Source organism: Pelophylax lessonae, assembly GCF_965119305.1.
Source record: "Pelophylax lessonae genome assembly, chromosome: 4".
Classification (NCBI taxonomy): Eukaryota; Metazoa; Chordata; class Amphibia; order Anura; family Ranidae; genus Pelophylax; species Pelophylax lessonae.
In genome coordinates, this window is record NC_138771.1 from 554,658,407 (window position 1) to 554,678,500 (window position 20,094).

The 20,094-nt window shown below is 40.5% G+C and overlaps 1 protein-coding gene across 1 annotated transcript in view; it reads right to left on the bottom strand.

Moving 5' to 3' along the window:
• The window catches only part of AEBP1 (AE binding protein 1), a 97,882-nt gene that overhangs the window by 7,400 nt on the left and 70,388 nt on the right, over positions 1-20,094 (bottom strand). The window contains exons 9-19 of the mRNA XM_082255086.1: positions 19,082-19,153; positions 17,594-17,656; positions 17,393-17,502; positions 15,361-15,500; positions 15,169-15,253; positions 11,695-11,839; positions 11,204-11,292; positions 10,996-11,119; positions 4,778-4,974; positions 2,512-2,691; positions 2,033-2,420 (exon numbers count right to left, since the gene is read on the bottom strand). Of these exons, the coding sequence (XP_082111212.1) occupies positions 2,033-2,420; positions 2,512-2,691; positions 4,778-4,974; positions 10,996-11,119; positions 11,204-11,292; positions 11,695-11,839; positions 15,169-15,253; positions 15,361-15,500; positions 17,393-17,502; positions 17,594-17,656; positions 19,082-19,153 (1,593 nt within the window). The remainder of the gene's footprint in view (positions 1-2,032; positions 2,421-2,511; positions 2,692-4,777; positions 4,975-10,995; positions 11,120-11,203; positions 11,293-11,694; positions 11,840-15,168; positions 15,254-15,360; positions 15,501-17,392; positions 17,503-17,593; positions 17,657-19,081; positions 19,154-20,094) is intronic.

The following is a 20,094-nucleotide window of genomic DNA, read 5'->3' on the forward strand; positions in this document are numbered from 1 at the left end:
AAAACAACAAAAATGACAAAAATCTTTCCCTTTGTTAGTAAACGCGATAACTTTTGCGCAAACCAATCAAAATACGCTTTTTGTGATTTTTTTTACCAAACGTAGGTAGCATAAAACAAATTGGCCAAAAATGTTAAAAAATTTTGATTTTTACATTTTTTTTGGGGGGAATTTCATATAAAAAAATGTGAAAAATATTGCTATTTTTGCAAAATTGTCGCTCTTTTTTTGTTTATAGCGCGTGATCAAAAAATCGCACAGGTGATCAAATACCACCAAAAGAAAGCTCTGTTTGTGGGAAAAAAAGGACGTCAAATTCGTTTAGGTACAGCGTCGCACGACCGCGCAATTGTCCGTTAAAGTCACGCAGTGCCGAATCGCAAAATACCCCCTGGTCTTTTAGCAGGAAAATCCTCCGGGGCTTAAGTGGTTAATATCACTGGACCACATATGAACTTTCACCATCCTCACTTGAAAATATCAGCACTATATAATTGTTGCACCTATTTATATGGGACTTTGTGTTTTTGCTAGATTTTGATTTATTCATTGATATACACATCATTTCAAGCACTTTATAGTATTCATTTTGCTTATCATTATATTTGCACCTTTGAATATTTTTGCACAGACTATCTTCTCACCTGCACTGTTATTTATGCAACCTCTTTGTTGCCCACCATCAATATTTATTTTATCTCTTTTATGATCCAGCACTGATCACTGTATTTATTTATATATTTCGTCAGCACTTTTTATCTTATTCTAATATATTCTTTAGGATTGCCGTTTTATTGCTTTAGATCATTGCTGTTTTTATCACGTTTCATGTTTACATTTGGTCATATTTTGCATACACTTATTTTCTGTGGTCCACCATTTTCAGAAATTAAGCGCTTATTCTCTCTGCGATTGAAAAGTAGATCTTGCTGTCTACCTCATACTCTATCCAAAGCTTAAGGTTAATTTATATTAAATGTGTATAAACTCAAAGAAATATTCATCCCCATTCCTGTCCCTATGACATCAAGAGAAGAAATGGAAGATGCAATTGTGACCTAGTAAGGCAAAAAGAAAAAAACATCAGAAGTTCCAACCATTCGTCGCCCTGCAAAAAATTGTTTTTGTGTCTCTGCTGGAAAGGGAACTTTTCCCTAAAGACTTTCTTGCTTTATCCATAACAAAATTAAACCGTTTTGGCTGGAGTTGTGCTTTAAGGTTTACACTTTGAGAAAAAAGTTTTGTTTGTTTTATAAAGCAGAACTAAAATGTTAATAAAAATGGGGAGCAGGCAGGCTCTTTAATGTAGAAGAGATATGCAACGTCCCTTCTGCATTAAAATAAACCTACCTGCCTGCTCAGTCTGCTGTGGAATATACACTGAACTGTGCATGTGTAGCTCAGTTCAGGTTTCGGCTCATGCCTTTGTGTTGGGATGACTGCACTCCTGTACATGTGCTGGAGTGATGTAGTTCCACATGGGCCAGTCAAGATGGCCAATGGGAGAAGATGCCAGTGAGAGCAAAGGACCTTGGGGATGTCGGACTATTGAAGCAGAGGTAAGTATTTTGGTCTTTAGTTCTGCTTTAAGTTTTTTTGAAATACTAACAAAACAGCTTGAAGTTACACTTCGGCCATTGCTCAGGGCACTAGGATAATGACAGTTGGCTTGTAGGGGCAATATGCATTGATATGTCTCTACTAAGAGCTGTACTTCTTTCACCTCATACACCAATCAGGTTTTCAGAACAGCTCTGACGCTGATTGGTAGCTGAGAAATAATTCCAGTTTTACATGGGATCATATTGATAAATGAGGCTCTGGCTGTGGTCACACCACCACACTTTCCTTTCCTCCAGGTTTGACATCGAGGAAATCCATCATTTATCGGTGACCATGAACTTGTCTGTGAAAGATCTGCAATTCCACATTTCACCTGTAGGTCCATGTTAGTAAGAACTGCAACAGTGGTGCAGTTTTAAAATACACTTGTAGTTTTGTGATTATCACACCCAGTTTTAGAACAACTTACTGCCAGATACTGGTCTCCATTTAGCTCCGTTGGCAATGCCCATGCCCTTGGTGTAATCATCTGCATGGCAGCTCCCACGAGCTATATCCCCCATGTTTAGATGGGCAGAAGCATAAGAGATTGCAAGCCACCGGAAGATAGAATGATCAGTAGTCTTTGACACTCCTTCATCGTCCTCTCCAGATACTTCAGACATTTGTTCTTCCTCCTCTTCATCTTCTTCAAGGTATTGCTGTTGAGGGCGATACATGGGCTGCTCTTCCTCCTTTACCGCCCGTGCCATGTCATAGGGGTAGGAAACCAACTTTTCTCCACCTTGTAAATTGGCTCCCAAGACAAATGGATTTCTTTCCATCCAGGCAATGATAGCTCTAGTCTCTACAGCCACCTAGGCAAAAAATATTTTCTAGTTACCACTGTTTTTCACCACACAATTCTACTGTTTCATCATCACATACCAGTAACCAAAAATTACTCACTGTGGCATCCTCTGACAAGAAACTTTCTGGAATGGGCAAGTTATTGTTTGGTACTCTGTAAGGAACCCACTTCCTGTCCTCAGCTGCCCAGAACGCTGTGTTCAGGTCTGGGAAATTGCTAAAGATATCATAGCCTTCTTCTGTCCAGTGGCCCAGTGCCCAATTACCCAGTTCGGAGCCCTGAGGGAGAGATAATACAAGATGAATGCGCATGATGTTTTAAGGATTATCTGATATGTCTTAATTGCACATTTTATAAAAGCTTTAACATCTATATACAATTTCCAACTGTTTTTAAGCAATCCCTATTCAGTGTTGAATAAATAACAGGCCCAAATACTCATAAAAGTGTGTAGGTGTACGTCTAAGCAAAAGAAAAAAAAAAGTCTGCAATACATGCACAGTTCTCTTTTTCAAAATGCTGCAAGTACAGAAATCTGTTGATCCTTCCAGAAATCCAGTGTGCTTCTAACTTCAAGTTGTAGGGGGACAACACTGGCTCTTCTGTATTGACATCCTAACTAGTGTTGTCAGCACTACCTGCTGGACTACAGAACACCACCTATCTTCACCCTTCGCTGTCCCTCTTCACATGAATACATTGATTACTTTCTAAGACAAACAATTTCACTTCCCGACTACTCTGTGTGGGAAAAGGTCTCTTAGGAGATGGCGGTCTCGTAGGTGTGCCTACATCAGTAGGAATTGTCTTAGAAATCCCGCTGACCTGTCGTCCTATCAGCAGAATTTTAGAAGCCTTTATGATGTTGTGGGGACTCTGGAGTATTTAAAGCAATTCCTTGCTACAGAAACAAAGTAAAAGGTTACAGTAAAGGCTGGAACATATGCTAGAAGGGAAGAACATGGCTTGGTAGTAAATTCAGGTCACAGCTAAAGCTCCCATTAGAAACACTGTCATTGCTGACTGATTTATGTATTTTTTAAATAGTCGTAGTTTGGTTGTCATGCTGATACAATGGATTTGGTACTCTGGAAAAAGTTTGTAGATAAAGATCTCTCACTTGCTGCATGCTTGTTCCAGGTTAGTACCTCAGAAAGTATATTGGAGATCCATCCCGTCAGGCATGTAGCATTTTTAGAGTTGGTCATCAAGGGCAGCCTCTGTGTTTGTCAACACCCCTCTAAAGAGCAATCTGTGTTCAGATCAGTTTTAAGAAGGTATTTGACAGGCTGTGAGGAGGTGTTATATAACATGATCACTGCCTGATTTAACCCTGTAATGCTTCACTACCTGCACCACAATCTTAGGTGATGCAGGCGGTTGCGGCGCTACCCTATTGAACCTAAAGGTGAAGTAGGCCCAAAGCTCTTTTGGCCTTACTTCTCTTATGGGTCCCAGGACTGCACTTAGTTCTGCACTCCTGTGACCCATTTTCAGCCAACAGCGGGCTAAAGCCCACTATCGGCTGACGTCACTCGTGCATCCAGGCCCTGGATTGATCCCAGGAATGGCAGCTGGCTCAGCCTTTCAGCGCTTCCGCCCCTGCATGGCCTGGTGCTCCAGTGATCGGGTATAGCAGAAAGCGATGACTAACAGTCACTGGCTCTCTGCAGCCTGAATACCAAAAACTGAGTCATAAGCGGCCTTTGATTGCTCAGCTCTCAGTCTAGAGGCAGCGGGGGACAGCTACAGCTGGGATCGGTGCTGCAGCCAGCTAGGTGAGTATAATTTTTTTTTGTTTTGTTCCCAAACTTCTCTTTAAATGGATGAGTTTGATAGGCAGAACTCTGCAACCTGAAGAAAAAATGCCACGCCTGCAATGCTTTACTTGAGTTTAATGGGGGCCACACCGCAGGCAATACAGGGTTAAATCAAGCCGTGAGGAGGCAATATAACACCTGAAATTTTCTCTAAATGCCACATGTGTAACCCCCTGTCTGGCTGTATTGTTAGGCTTCAGGTCAGTGGCCAGGGGGTAATAAAACTGTGGAGCTCTGCTGCCTGCTTTTACCACCCCCTAAACCCCCTCCAGCCATGCATGTGAAAGAGCCATTAAAGTAATGAGCTTGTTACCAGACATGAGGAGTATAGCAGCAGGGGTTGTTTTATTTTAAGATACAATATTTATCTGCCTGACAATACTATCAATATGAAAATTAGGCAGAAAAGCTATTAGAATGATATAAAGAAACAACTCTATTTTACAAGTATTTAAAATAAACTAAGAAAAGACACATAGTTATTGCTTTGTATCTAAAAATCTTTGACCAGAGCTCTTTGAAGACACATTTAGTTTACACTCACCATTGGACTGGCAATCTCATAGCCATCAGGGTTCAGTGAGGGTACCAAATGAATCCTGGTCTCCTGAACAAGGGTCATAATACGTGGATTGCCATCTCGATATTCTTTGCACATAAACTGCATTAGGAGAAGTAGTAATTCACGACCCAAAATTTCATTGCCATGAAGGCCAGCTGTATACCTGAACTCCGGCTCTCCTGTGAACAGAGGTCAGACAAAAATCTCATTAGCTGGGTACGATGCCGTTCTAGAACAGACAAGCCTTTTCATTCTGTTACTTATCGCCATTTATGGTCTAAATACATGTCTGTCAATTTTAAAAGAATGGTCTTGGGACCCGTGCATACCTGTCAGGCAGAATTGGCCATGTCTGCAACGACCCTACAGTTAAAGCACATATTGTCCCAACATTTCATATTCCTAATATTTGCCTGTTGTTCCATGTACTTGTATTAAAAAGTATCCAGTTTTCTTGCATTGCTTCCTTTGGGTGAAATACCTGGTGCCTGACAGTCCCCCTGGCTTTTCTATTTGACCATGTTAGGCATGAGAGCACATCCATCCCAGCGTGGTCAGTTTTCTGGCTGTGCTGGGAGAATAACCTGCCGGTCCTCCAATGATCAGACTTTTGCTGACGCCCCCTGCACAACCATTCATTGGGAAACTCAGTGCACTGCTTTCTTCTGGCCTTCTGCATGAGATCACATCCATTCCAGCGTGGTAAGTTTTCAGACTGTGCTGGGAGAACAACCTGCCTGTCCTCCAATGATCAGACTTTTCCGACACTCCCCCTGCACAATCATTCACTGGGAAGCTCAGTGCACTGCTTTCTCCTTGCCTTCTGCTGACACGCCCCCCCCCCCCTCTTCCTTGCGGTCTACACCCCCAACTCTCTAAGCTGGTAAGGTAAGGGTTCACATATATTTTAAACAAATATACACCCCAGTGACCCAACAATGGAAGAACAGCAGCCGATAGATGAAGTGAAACCTAAAGTGGGGTAAATAATTATTTGATCCCCTGCAGATTTTGTAAGTTTGCCCATTCACAAAAAAATGAAGGGTCTATAATTTTTATCATAGGTGCATTTTGAATGATAGAGACAGAATATCAACCAAAAATCCAGAAAAAAACATGATACAAATGTTATAAATTGAGTTGCAGTTCAGTGAGTAAAATAAGTATTCGATCCTCTACCAACCAACAATAATTCTGGCTCCCACAGACTAGCTACAGTATGTGCTCCTGTGGTACACAGATTAGTCCGGTATTGCAAATACGTCTTTGATAACGCCCAGTGAGAGGCGAAACGCGTCAACGCAATTTCCGGCTACGAGCCCCTTGCAAACGTCACTTCCGGTAGCGGTGGAACGCACGCCGGAGCCAAGCCCCGCTGCGCACCGTCATCTCAGGAGATCTACCGTTTTGTATAGTGCCTATTTTAATCATCTGAAATGTGAGTTTTATTCTTTTGTTGAGACCAATAAATTCAATTTTTAAGCAATATTACACTATTTGGGATTATTCCTTTCCTTTCTATATGGGGACCATCTGGTGAGATTGTACAGTGAACCCGCAGTGACAGCCAGTTCCATCCACAGTACTTCACCCGGATTATATGCCGGACCATGCCTGTGAGACCCTTATGCTGTATGGTCTAAGGGTCCACACTGTCCGGTAAGTGTCCACTGCCTAGGGGAGAGGATCATCACCATCGCACCATTGTTGCATGCATTCATATTCAGCACTTGAGCACTTTTTTGGGTTGTTTTTACAATCAAAAGACTTTCACTTGCCACTTGCTGGCTATTGCACCTTTGGTTTTTGATATTGGACTTTCTTATGTCATTTACTCGTTTTATTTATATCAATTGCACTATTTTTTAGGTGGTGATTTGCACTTTTAATATATACGTTAAGAGATTTCCATATATATTTATTTATTTATTTATTTATATTTACTTGCATATTTTCTTATATACTTAAGATTTCATGTGGTATTTATTTATATATGCACCAATCATCAATATTTAGCACTTTAAAGTAATTATTTATACACGACAACTTGTCATGTGTATAAAAGACACCTGTCCACAGAATCTCTTCCTTCCATTCAAACCCAACATTACTGGCAAGACCAAAGAGCTGTCAAAGGAGGTCAGGGACAAGATTGTAGACCTGCACAAGGCTGGAATGGGCTACAAGACCATCAGCAAGAAGCTTGGTGAGAAAGAGACAACTGTTCGTGCCGGTTCACACTACGTCGCTCCGACTTAGGGGGCGACCTGTGAAGTTGCGTGCAGCGTGACTTGCACGGACTTCATAAAATTAATGTCTATGCAAGTCGCCTCCAGGTCGCCCCAAAGTAGTACAGGACCCTTTTTCTAAGTCAGAGCAACTTGTGTTGCTCCTATTAGAACTGCTCCTGTACCGCACAATGGGAGCGTGACGGACCGCGACTTGTCAGGCTGACAAGTCGCGGTCCAAGTCGGACTAGTGTGAATGCGGTCTTAGGCCTCATGTACACTGGACGTTTGAAAACATCTTCTGAACGCAGGTATGTCAGCTAGTAAACAAAGTTAAAAAACATCAGTTTGACCACTTTTACATGCCACGTCTTCCTGCGTTCATCAGCGTTTTCGCAGATAACAGATTTTACTAATCCAAAATGCCTACAATGCCCTCTCTCTCCCTCTCTCCTTCTCTCTCTCTCTCCTGATTTTCCCTATAGCAAACGGTCAGAAATGTTTCCCTATTACAAATGCCTATGAACGAAAACGTCTTTAAACGTTTCTACCAAGTTTAGATGCGTTTGCATGCTGTTAGAAGCATTTGGCGTTTCAAATGCCTATAAACTTCCGTCCTGAACGCATTCTTTTGCTTAAAAAAATGCCTCTAAATGCATCTCCCTTTAAATGACTATACAAAACTCAGTGTACATAGACAGATAAGATAACATAGGGGAGAGTTCAGGGGCCACTGAAGAAAACGCCCAACTGCTCCTAAACATCGGTTTATCAGCAGCAGTGTACATGTTGCCTTAGAGCGATTATTCACAAATGCAATAAATACAAAATAACCAACAATCACCCTAGGTCTGGAGCTTCATGCAAGATTTTGCCTCATGGGGTAGGGATGATCATGAGAAAAGTGAGGGATCAGCCCACAACTACACGTGAGGAACTTGTGAATGATCTCAAGGCAGTTGGGAGCACAGTTGCCAAACAAACCATTGGCAACAAAATACGACGCCATGGATTTAAATCCTGCAGTGCCCGCAAGGTCCTCCTCCTCAAGAAGGCACATGTACATGCCCATCTAAAGTTAGCCATTGAGCATCTAAATGATTCAAAGAAGGTTTGGGAGAAAGTGTTGTGGTCAGATGAGACCAAAATTAAGCTCCTTGGGATTAACTCGACTCGCCATGTTTGGAGGGAGTAAAATGCTGACTATGACCCTTAGAACACCATCCCTACAGTCAAGAACGGAGGTGGAAGCATCATGCTATAGGGCTGTTTCTCTGCTAAAGATACAGGCTAACCTTGCTGCAGTAGGGGCCAATGGATGGGGCTATGTATTGTAAAATCTTGGATGAGAACCTTCTTCTCTCAGCTAGAACACTGAAGATGGGTCGTGGATGGGTCTTCCAGCATGACAATGACCCACAACATACTACCAAGGCAGACCTTAATCCTATAAAAAATTTATGGAGGGAGCTGAAACTTGAAGTTGACAAGCGGCAGCCAAGAAACCTTAAGGATTTAGAGAAGATCTGTAAAGAAGAGTGGACCAAAATCCCTCCTGAGATGTGTGCAAACATGGTAACCAACTACAAGAAACATCTTACTTCTGTGCTTGCCAACAAGGGTTTTCCAACAAGTACTAAAGCCTCGTACACTCGCAACGATTTTTGGCCGACCGATTGGCCGTCTTTTGTCCAGTGTTGTGTTGGTTGAAATGTGCTCTAGACTGCACACGAATTTTCGCGGCCAACAACAACCAACTTCAGAAGTGATGTCATGTGCTGGTTTACTTTTCGTGTGTTTTTTCTTCTCTGAGCATGCCCAGTCTTGCTCATCTGATTTTTGTCTGCCGAAATCTGTACTGACTGATGGAAAATTGGCCGTTCTCTTGACGGCCAACAAAAATTTTATAGCATGCACACCCGATTTTGTTTGGCTGAAAAGTCGCAGTCGGTTGTCGGAAGCATCATACTAACAATCTGACAATCGGCCGATCAGACGTTGGCCGAAAATTCACGGCCAACAATCGTTGCGTGTGTACGAGGCATAAGTCATGTTTTGCTTGGGGATCAAATACTAATTTTACTCACCAAACTGCAACTCAATTTATAACATTTGTATATTGTGTTTTTTTCTGGAGCTTTGGTTGATATTCTGTCTCACATTTAAAACACAACTATGATAAAAAATTATAGACCCCTAATTTCTTTGTAAGTGGGCAAACTTACAAAATCTGGAGGGGATCAAATAATTATTTTCTCCACTGTATATTTCCCCCTCCTGTAACCATGTTCACAGTGTTAGACCAAAGCAACAGAGCCTTGAAGCTGGTTCTGTGCACATTTATTGACTGCTTATTCAAAACTAACAGGGTTCATTTTTATATTGGCTTGTTGCAGCTTTAAAAACAACTTTAAATTAAAGTACTGTGTCAGGATGAATATGCCGCTTTTATATGTGATAAGGAGCTCAGAAGTGATAAGAGTATAGAGAAACCCCAGTTTTGTAAAATAAGTAGTAGTTGTACATTGGCTGGTATATGTTGCCTGTAAAATATCTAGGAGAGGCAAACACAGCATTCTTCTACTCATTCAATATTGGCTGACCCCAATGTGACTCCTCTACAATGACCTCAATGTCTCCTTTCTAGATCCACCTGTTAGAGAATGAAGCTCTTTATTAAAGTGTATGTCAAGCCAAAATCTTTTTTGGTCCAGTTTTGGATAGAATGGGGAATGCATAGAAACTGCTGTGAGGTTTTTTTAATGCTATTTAGGGCTCTATTAGAAATTTGACTTCATTTTCTCTACTGCTGACAGTGGTTTCATCAGACAGGAAGTGAGGGAGGAAAAAAATTTAAAAAATTGTCAGCGGTTCTATTATTTCCCTACTCAGCTAAGCATTTTCAAAGTGCTTGGCTCAGTCAGAAAACAGTCTAGGGGTTTTGTTTTTTTTTGTGGTTTTATTTGAGAACTTGGATAGGAGAAGGGATGAGTGGGATACTCCAACTTGAACAACTATGCACAATTTGCTGGGATGTCTAGATATAGCTGAATGCAGCAAGGCCGCTGCTTCACCTTGTTACTGCAGTGAAGAAGAACTTAATGAACTGTACTACTCTGTGAATCGCTCTTCAGGACCCTACTTGGCACCCCCTTTTGTCCCTATTCTTCAGGGTTCTAGACAGCACTCTCTTTACTGTACACTCTGTGTGAGCTGGCTCTCTGATCCCCTGAATTCATTGGAATGGTCCCCCTTCCTGGGCAGACCCTTAGGCAAATCTCCTGGTACTCACGGACACTGTTTTTCCCCAAGAGACTCTGCCATCAACTCCACTGTCAGCTCCACTGGATCTTCTTCAGCTCAGCTCCACACCTGGTTCTCTAGCCTGACTGCCAAAGACCACCTTCCTCATTCACAGCAGGAGGAGAGACAAGCCGTCAGCCTCCTCCTGGGACTCTGCTTCCCGCCAAAGACACCCTGTCACATGTTCCCCCAGCTTTTATGAGCAATCCCAGGATGCATTGCAAGAATGCCCTCCCACTGGGACATCCACAAAAGCCAATGTGTCACTGGCTGGGTTTCCTCCACTGTCCAACTAGCTCCCTTGTTGGATACAGTGGGGACACTCCCTCAGACCCAGTGAATCACACCTGGAAACATGTGACAGGCAACCCAATAGATCAGGCTCCACTGATAAGCAGAAGGAGCAATAGATGCTTTTGCCTAGCACCTACCTACCTAGGAGGCTACATTAAACTTTTTTCTACTTATTTGTGCCCAGTAGCCCTAAACCTGATGCCCTGGAAAAATGCTAAAAGCATAGTTAAAAACATAACTAGTTTAAACTGCCTGCGTATTGCCATGTGTATCGCTAGTATTAGGAAATGAGGACAGTAAAGTAAAAGTATGAATAACTATATATACACGGATATTGATTGCTATGCTCTGGCGTTGATGGATAAAATTCCTTACCTATCTCATGTTCACCAGGATTATCTGAGATCTCCATAGCATAGATCTTCAGACCTTTAGCTGTCTTCCCAACACTGTATGTTCTGGTAATGGTTGGACACTCCTCATTCACAACCTTCATGAGCTGAAAAAGGATGAACATGGTTGGTAGCTCAGAAAAGAAGCAATAAAAATGACAATGTTATGATTTACTCTGCCAAAAGCTCACCTGTCTCATATCTTTGTAGTTATGATGCCGGAAATCTAGATTATCTGAGGAGGTTATCACTTCATTCTGGCTATAGTAGCTGACCACATCTGTTAGGAAATAGAACTCAGATAAAAAACAAGCTATGGGCTCAAATCAGTAAGCTATAAAGCCTACCATAATAAGTATTATTTTATGCAGTGAAAACTGAAAATAACATTCACATAGTTAAAAAAAAAAAAGAAGAACATGGTGGGAAATTACACATGCATTATAGCTTAGTGAATGGAGTCCCAGTGGGAGCACATACTGGTATATTTTCATGTACTGCTGCATATAAATATAAATGCAAAATTGACATGACTGGATGGTAGGGACATTAAAAAGTAAGTTCCTTCAGGGGCTGTGACTGATGTAAAAGATAGAGAGATGATGTTATAAAAAGAAACACAGAAAAATACATGTTTTGCTGTAGTAAGCAAGCAGCATTTGAGTAGGTTGATCTTACTTACTTGAAATAGGGCACCCCAGGACCTCGATTCGCATGCACAGACTTCCGTTCCATGTCTGCGGGTAGACACGGATGAATCTGGCTGCCACAGGTTCAGGAAAATCTGTCTGCACTGGTGTGTCCCTGTCTACATTTCCATAGAACATCTGCAATGACAAAGGCAAGCCTCAGAATAAATTCATGTCGCTTTTGATCAATTTTGTCTGAAGTCTTCCTGCCCCAGTTTTAGTGCAGACCGAAAATTGTAAGTTTATCCAAAGAACATTGGGATGCTGCTCAATAATTTTCATAGCTGTATAAAGTACTCGAAACTCATACTTGAGTAAAAGTACAAGTGCTCGATCAAAAAGTGACTTGAGTAGAAGTACTAAAGTATTCAACATTTTTTGTACTTAAGTATTGCACGTAGTTTTTTTTTTTAATTTTGCTACTCAAGTACTGAAAGTAAAAGTACCAGTAGTTTGGAAAAAATTGCTACTCAAGTACTGAAAGTAAAAGTACAAGTACTGTGTTATGTAGTTATTAAAGAAAGAAGTCAAAGGTTTGAACATCATATTGTTTTTTATTTTTTCAAATGCAGCTTTTATTTATACATACAGTAGCATTTATTGTCGTATGCGCTGATAATACACATGTTTTGAGCTTCATGAAACCTGCCATCTACTGTTCTGGCAGTGGTAATTTTTATAATAGTAACTAGTAACTATGCAGCACAAAAAAAAAAATATCGGAGTAGAAGTATTGAAATCATCAAAAAAAATGTAGTGAAGTAAAAGTGGAAGTAGGAGAAAAAAATTATACTCTAGGAAAGTACAGATACCGCCTTTCGGTACTTAAGTACAGTAGTGAAGTAGTTCTACTTAGTTACTATACATCTCTGATAATTATTAATGTGACACTGACAAGACAGCACTAGCCGATATTTCTGTTTATATCATTGGCTGCTAGTAGAAAAAAGCTACCCCCTTGTGAATAACAGTCTAGAGCACAAAGTGGTTGTCCTTTAGTGCATGTAGATGCCTTTTATGTACTGTGTTCCTTTACTCCAGATCTAGCTCAAAACATTTGTCCAATAACATGGCACTATACTCTTCAGATGTTCACATTCAACAGTGCTGCATATTCATATGTTTGGCCAACCATTCATTCATTAATTTTCTGTGTGCCCACTGCGTTCCTTTCCCCCTTTGTACATCCACATCCAAAAATTTTTTCACAATGATAAGGTAAATAGAAAAGGTGGTGGTATTTGTCTCTATATGAAAGGTGGTCTAAAGGTGAGTGTAAAAGAAGATCTTGATGGAGCGATGGTATCTTGAAATAATGGGTAGACTCAGCTACTTGGACGAACAGAAAGGGGTTGTGCAGGATGGTATAGTGTTAAAAATAGGAGATTTTAACTACTTTGAAATATACTGGTCTAATAGCACTACTGGGACCACAACAGTGAAGACATTTGTACTCATCACAGAATATTTTCATGGGACCTTAGAAGTTCCAATTTAATTCTCTGGACCAGGTACTCTCAAGCAATACCGAGTGTATTATGGATGTAAATCTGGATAACAGTGAATGTCATTTAATTAAATCTAACTTTAAAAAAGCAAGCACATATTAGAAAGACAAAAGGTTTCTAGGAGAACGAAAAAGCCACACTCCAAGACAGATTGAGAGAAAATATTGTTAACAACAGACACATAAAAATTGGGAGAATTATTTTTAAATAAACATATTACAAAACACGTTCCCATAAAAAAATACATATAAAATGCTGAATATTTAAATCCAACGAAGCTTACTTCTGGTGCTAACATGCCATAAAAGATAAAAATAAAGTATTTTAAAACTATAAAATGAATAAGCACTTTAAATGTAAGAAATACTGCAAAAGGGAAATAAGTTTGGTAAAAATTCAAAATTGCAAAAAGTTTTCAAAAAAAGATGCAAAGGTGTAAGATAAATTCCATATCAGATTTAAAATATTTTAAAAAAGAGAATGGCAATATCTTTTTTTAACTCTCTGTATACTAAGGAAGATGGTGGCACCAATGTACTAAATTGGGAAAATATTTTTCATGTTAAAGGGCTAAGTTCACTTTAAAAAAAAAAAGAAATTAACATTTGTGGCAGGTAAAAAATGTGCAGTTATTTTTTTCTTAGTAGCCTGCAGAGCATTGCACTCGCAATCAGCAGATCAGGGGTGCAATGTCAGGCTCCTGCAGACAATTAGTACAGCTTTCTGCCCATACCTCCTGTATGGGCAGAAGGTTACTGATTGCAAGAAGTGTCAATAAACTATGAGGGAGCTCATCAGCACCCTTTTGGTTTATTAAGACCTACAAGCCATCTACCATGGTGGAAGACCGGACTTGTAGTTCATTCATTCACAGATCTGTGTGAAAGAATGACGCAGCTGTGCAGATGGAGCCCTGCACAGCCACGCTGTTTTTAAACTGTGACAGAGGGTGTAACATGTTACTAAAGGTGAACTTATCCTTTAAATACATGTTTGCTATGTAATATGTATCCCCCTGGCAATGTCTTTATCTGCTTTCTTCTCCAGTAGGATGGAGCCATCTTTGTTCTGGCATTATGCTCAGGCTCTCCTTCCTGGGCCGACTGGTATAAAGATAAAATATACAACTTCTCTGAAAAAGGACACTGTTGCTCTATATTGCGATAGTGTTAGGAATGTATTATCGCTGTAAATTTACTGAAAGTTCCACTTTAAGGCTCTGTTAACACTAGTGCAATTTCAGTTGCACAGAATCGCTTGACAGTGGAAATCACATTGTTTTCAAAGATGCCCATTCACAGCAAAGCAACTCAGCAAAGTTTGATTTTTTAAAAGGTTCTTGTACTACTTTGGTGGGATTCCAGCAGGATTTTGGCACCACAGAATATACAAACCTTGTCCATGTTGCATCCAAGTTGCATTTAGTTGCATGCAAGTTGCAATACTACAAAACTGGATTACAGCAGTGCGAACTTAGCCTAAAGCAGAAATTAAACCCATCAACTTTGAACCCATTAACTGTTTCCCAAACCTTTTACATTAAAGGCATGCCGTGTATGATAACTGAAACAGTTGCTTGCGCTCTAAACTGTCAAGTCAACAAATGGCTGATGTCATAACTATTCACATGTGCAGTGTCATGGCAACTGCAGTCCAAACAGAGGCTAAGATGGCAACTCCCTTGTCCTAGTTTAACGTCAACATGCCAAAAGTTTATTTATTATTAAAGTCTTTTTGCCTGGATCATCTGAGGTTTTAGACTTTTGATAATGCATTTTTTTTAATTGCTTTGTATATTTTTGTCTCAACCTCACTATGAACAGTGTATCGGTGAGATTCCGGTGGGGTAGTTGTACGATTGTACACTGAAGTTGGTGCCAGAACTGGATGCAGAATATTTCTTTATGAATAGAGATAGCAGTGATATCAATATAAGATTTAAAAAATTCACATGCTCACCATCTCCTCATATCCATTACTGTACATGACCCAGTTCTGGCTGTCGTTACTGAAGCCCACATAGAAAGAGGTCACAAAGTCCTCACTGTCAAAGAAAAGAATATAAATAATGAATGTTTCAGGATCAGCACACTTCCCCATATATAAAGACAGTGTTTTGTATCTGTATGTAAACCAGAGGTGTGCACTCACTGGATCACGGAGTCCCGGCCCTGTGTGATAATGCCAGTGAACAATGTGGTTCTTCGAGTGTCCACTTCTAACCACTGAACCAGACTTTCATCCTCCGCACACCACGCACCATCAAAGAAGTCATCTTCATTAGTACCTGCCTAGAAGAAAGCCACAGGATGCTTAAAAGTAGGAGCTAACCTGTAACGGACATGAAGTCCAATTGATAAGTCCTCATTGTAATGCCAGTAGCAAACAATCAGAATGGTAATTGTTCTCTTGTCAAACCATGGCAGTTCCTTATTTCAGGAATATGTTGAAACGGTTTCCTACACATGGTAAAATAAACTCATCTTATTTGTTTCAGGCTATCAGTTCAGTTCACATTTTTATTCTACCATTTATTTAGGGACTGCAAATTGACATCTGTATGCAGTCAGCATAGATGTGCGCAGGGGGTGTTTCAGGTGTGCCTGGGCACACCCTAATCACCCTATGGGGCACAGATTCCCCCAGCTGATATTTTCCCAAAGCCCACCAATTAAAAAAGATTGTAAAAAATAATAAAAAAATAAAATTAAAAACTTTTAACACCATCCGCTGCCCTACTGAGACCAATCTCTGCCCTATTGACACTGTCCACTACTCTACTGACATCATCCATGTTTTAATACATTTGGGGTGCACACTCTAATGCAACAGGCTGCGCACACCTATGGCAGTCAGCATAAAGTCTTTAAACACACTAGTTACATAGTTACATAGTTAGTGAGGTCGAAAAAAGACATCCGTCCATCCAGTTCAACCTATGATGTGTGTGTGTTTGCTGTTAACCGTACATTGTATACCCCTGTATGTTGTGGTCTTTAAGGTGCCCATCTAATAGTTTTTTGAAACTATCGATGCTCCCTGCTGATACCACTGCTTGTAGAAGAGAATTCCACATCCTTACCGCTCTTACATTGAAGAACCCCCTACGTATTTTAAGGTTAAACCGCCTTCCGCCTTTCCTCTAGTTTTAGTGAGTGGCCACATGTCTTATTGTATTCCCTTTCTCTGAATAGTTTGTTCCTTATGCTAGGGTCGCCAGTACAGTATTTGTACATTGATATCGTATCCCCCCCCTCAATCGTCTCTTCTCCAGAGAGAATTAGTTCAGTGCTTGTAGTCTTTCCTCATAACTGATGTCCTCCATTCCCCTAATTATTTTTTTTGCCCTTCCCTGGACTTTCTCCAGTTCCAGCACATCCTTCCTGAGGACCGGTGCCCAGAACTGGACAGCATGCTCCAGATGTGGCCGGACCAGAGCCTTGTAGCGAGGGAGAATAATCTCTTTATTTCTGGAGTGAATCCCCTCCAAAAGTTACAAAGCCCCCAGTTTATGGAACAACAGCACTCAAGAAAAAATTGCAGAAATCATTATAAATGAAAATCATTGCCACCCATGATCAGTTTCTTAATGTCTTCTGATGAAAGACAATTATTACAACATGTGTAAATGTATATTCTATCTAGGGAAACTAGCAACAGCACAAAACTGCTGTCATTTATCACTTTGATGGGCTCTGGGCAAACAGCTAATCACTCAGTTTAAATGCACATAGGTGTACGGTTTTTACTTGCTAAAGAGTATGCAATTCTGCTCTGCCTGTTTTGTGCTTTACAAACCTCTTGCACATCGCACACCAGGTGCCATATTTGTTTCTTTAGTTTCCTGATTCTGTTTTTGTACTTCCTTTGTCACCTCTCTACCTCCAGCCTGATCACTGGACAGTGAATCAGGACCATTGCCCGATGAGCAGGGAACTGACACAAGAAATAGTACTGATAAACCAGAGTGACCAGCAGAGGTGTGTGTCACAAGAACAGCTGGCTAAGATTAAAAATTATTAAAAAATAAAAAAAAAAATTATTTGGCTAGTAAAGAGTAAAAATGTATGTACTTGAAATTCCACTTTATCAAAGAATGGTGAAATATTGTGTACGCTGGAAAGTAAATTATCCAGCTAAAGTAACAGAACTGTATCATGCTCTACCTGACTCTGAGCCATACCTGCATATTAAGCCGACCTCTCTGAGCGTGCAGTCCATGGCGCAACATGGAGGAGGCCAGAATTTGATCATCTTCTATCCGATGGGACTCCATCCCAATGGGTGGGCACTCTGTGAACAAGATGTATCCCATATACCGCTATAGATAAGTGAGCAACTTCACTATTATACAAAGCCACACAATATAGAAACCTCTACTCACTTTTCTTCTCCTTTGGGACCTCTTCCACCTCTTCTGAATCCCATTCATCAGGTGGCTTCTTCTCTGTCAGATGTAAAGTCAAAGGTTATCTAGCTTATTTTGTTCTTAATATTTTCCTATCCACTTACTTGGAACCATTATTGAGGTTTGGTTTCCTTCTGTTTAATCTGCATTTGTGTTTTACTATGTGACTATGAAAGGCAGAGAAAGCCAGGCAAAGGGTATTCTTAGAATGCCAGCAATGGCAGCCCCTGTAACCTCATTTACAGCTCAAAATTAGTTTTAGTCATGAGTAGATGGTAAGACCTACTGCCAGGGTCATATTGCAGTGTCTGTGTTGGGTAGATTTCCTTTCACTTCCTAACCTTTTACAGAAAACCTCTTCAAGGAGGACAGAGCAAAAAAAAACAATGTTTAGTAGATCAGGGAAAGACTAGAACTTCTTTCAAGTTTTATGACTGTCTGTATCCCCTTCAGGTAGATGTATTTTTCTGTCTACTGTATATCATTTCTTGTTCCAGTGGTTAGTGCCACCAGGGCAGTAGGTGACGATAAATGTTCAATGCAAGGACACATACAGCAATAAAAACCTGACAGAAGCTCCAAACTTTCTCATACTGTATAAAAGTTTTGGATGCTATGCTTTACCTAGGCTTAAAGCTATATTTTTAATACATGATATTTAATATTCTATATGTTAGGCTGGGTTCACACAAATGTGGACAAGGCTTGCAGCAGGGGGTCCGTTGCGTCCCTGTTCTCCATTTCAGGTGCGAATCAGGTCCGAATTTTTGCCTGAATTTTGACCTGAAACTGAGCCAAAGACGCACAGGACCCTTTTCCAGTGCAGACCGTGGCCGCACCAGAGCTGTGTGAACTGACTTCATTGAGAGCTGGTCACAGTCTCTTGTCGTGCAAATTGGATGCGGGAAAATCCCACATCTAATTCGCATAAGTGTGAACCCAGCCTAAGGAAAAATAGGGCTTGTTCTGTTTGCTAAATCTGTTGTTTGCTGGTCCATGTGTTCTGACTCCCAGGACAGCTTTCTCTGTGTAGTGTTGTTTAGCCAACAGAAAACCCAGAAATGACAGGCCACAAATCTCGGAATCTGCTATTCCAAATAGCGTTATACCTTGAAAGTCTGCCACAGTTGTCCCTATAATACATATTAAGTCCATTTATTTTATTTATGTTTTCACTCAAGATTTACATAAGTTGTACACATGGTTTATATATTTCTAATTGAATCTTACGTGAAAATGTGTAAATTGGGTAAGTGTTGTGTGACTCTTGAGTGAGAAAATTGAAAAATAGACCTTTAAACCCATTGCCAAGAAATTGTTTTTGTTGTTTTGATCTACAAAGGTCTTGTAGCACTCTACAGCTAGGATAGTAATATCCTTTTGCCAGAGACTAAAGTAGTAAATTAGATTACATACAACATCGCATCTATCCTCAAACCCTTTACCTATTTGCTGTTAGCTCACCTTTCCGTTTCCTTTCCTCTTCCTCCTCCCTCTCTCGTTCCTCTTTGCTGCTGGTTGGTTTTTGTGGTTTCTCTGCAGATAACAATAAAAAGATGATATTAAAAATTCTTAGATAAGGTATGCTCAGTCCCTACTACATAGCTCCCAACTGTCTTTGATTTCAGAACAAAGTCCCTCTGTGTCTTTTTCCTCCTCATTTGGCCCTCATTTTGGCCCAATCTTTATAGTTGTATATAAAATGCACTTCTTTTCTATCAAAAAGTGTTTCCCAGAGCTAAACCTTTCATATAATTTCTAAAATGCTGCATTTGTAAATTCCAAAAACCAATATAAAGGAACAGTAGTGGTAAAAAAGCAATTGTGGGTTTAACCAATCCTTTTTTTTTTTGTACAATTCTCCTTTAAGGGGATGTGGCAGGGGATGTGTCCTATGCCAATAGGTGTCCATCATTCCCATCCTAAAAAGTTGGGAGGTAAGCTACTATAGAAAAAAAAACAGTTAATCCATGTTTTGTAGGGAGGGTGGAGGTGGGATGGAAGGGTCAAAGGTGCTTTAGGGTCAGATCACCCTGCATCCAGAAAAACCAGGAGGTAGTAAAAGCTGGTGCTGGTGTGTGGAGGGCACCCCTTGGTGCCTTCACTTCATACTTGCCAGCTGCTTTTGGTTTTCCTAAAGTGAAAGAGTTTTCCTAAAGTGAAAGACTGTACAGTATGTAATTTGATTCCAAATAGAACTGTACAGTCTGCCTGTACCAGATGCCATGAAAGGAACTGTGAATTGCGGTTGGTGGTAAGAACAGTTAAATGACCACAAATCACCATCCGTAGAAGCATCCAAGCTCTAACTGACCAGCAAAATTAAGGTCAGTGTAATCCTGAGAATCTGAAATACTGGTAGCAGTTGGGAATTGGTATCTTGACTATGGGAACTAAATCATTTGAAATACAGAAGAGGCCCATGAGACCAGGTGCAAGGAAGCAGTGGAACCGCACTCAGGTAGTTCCACTACTTC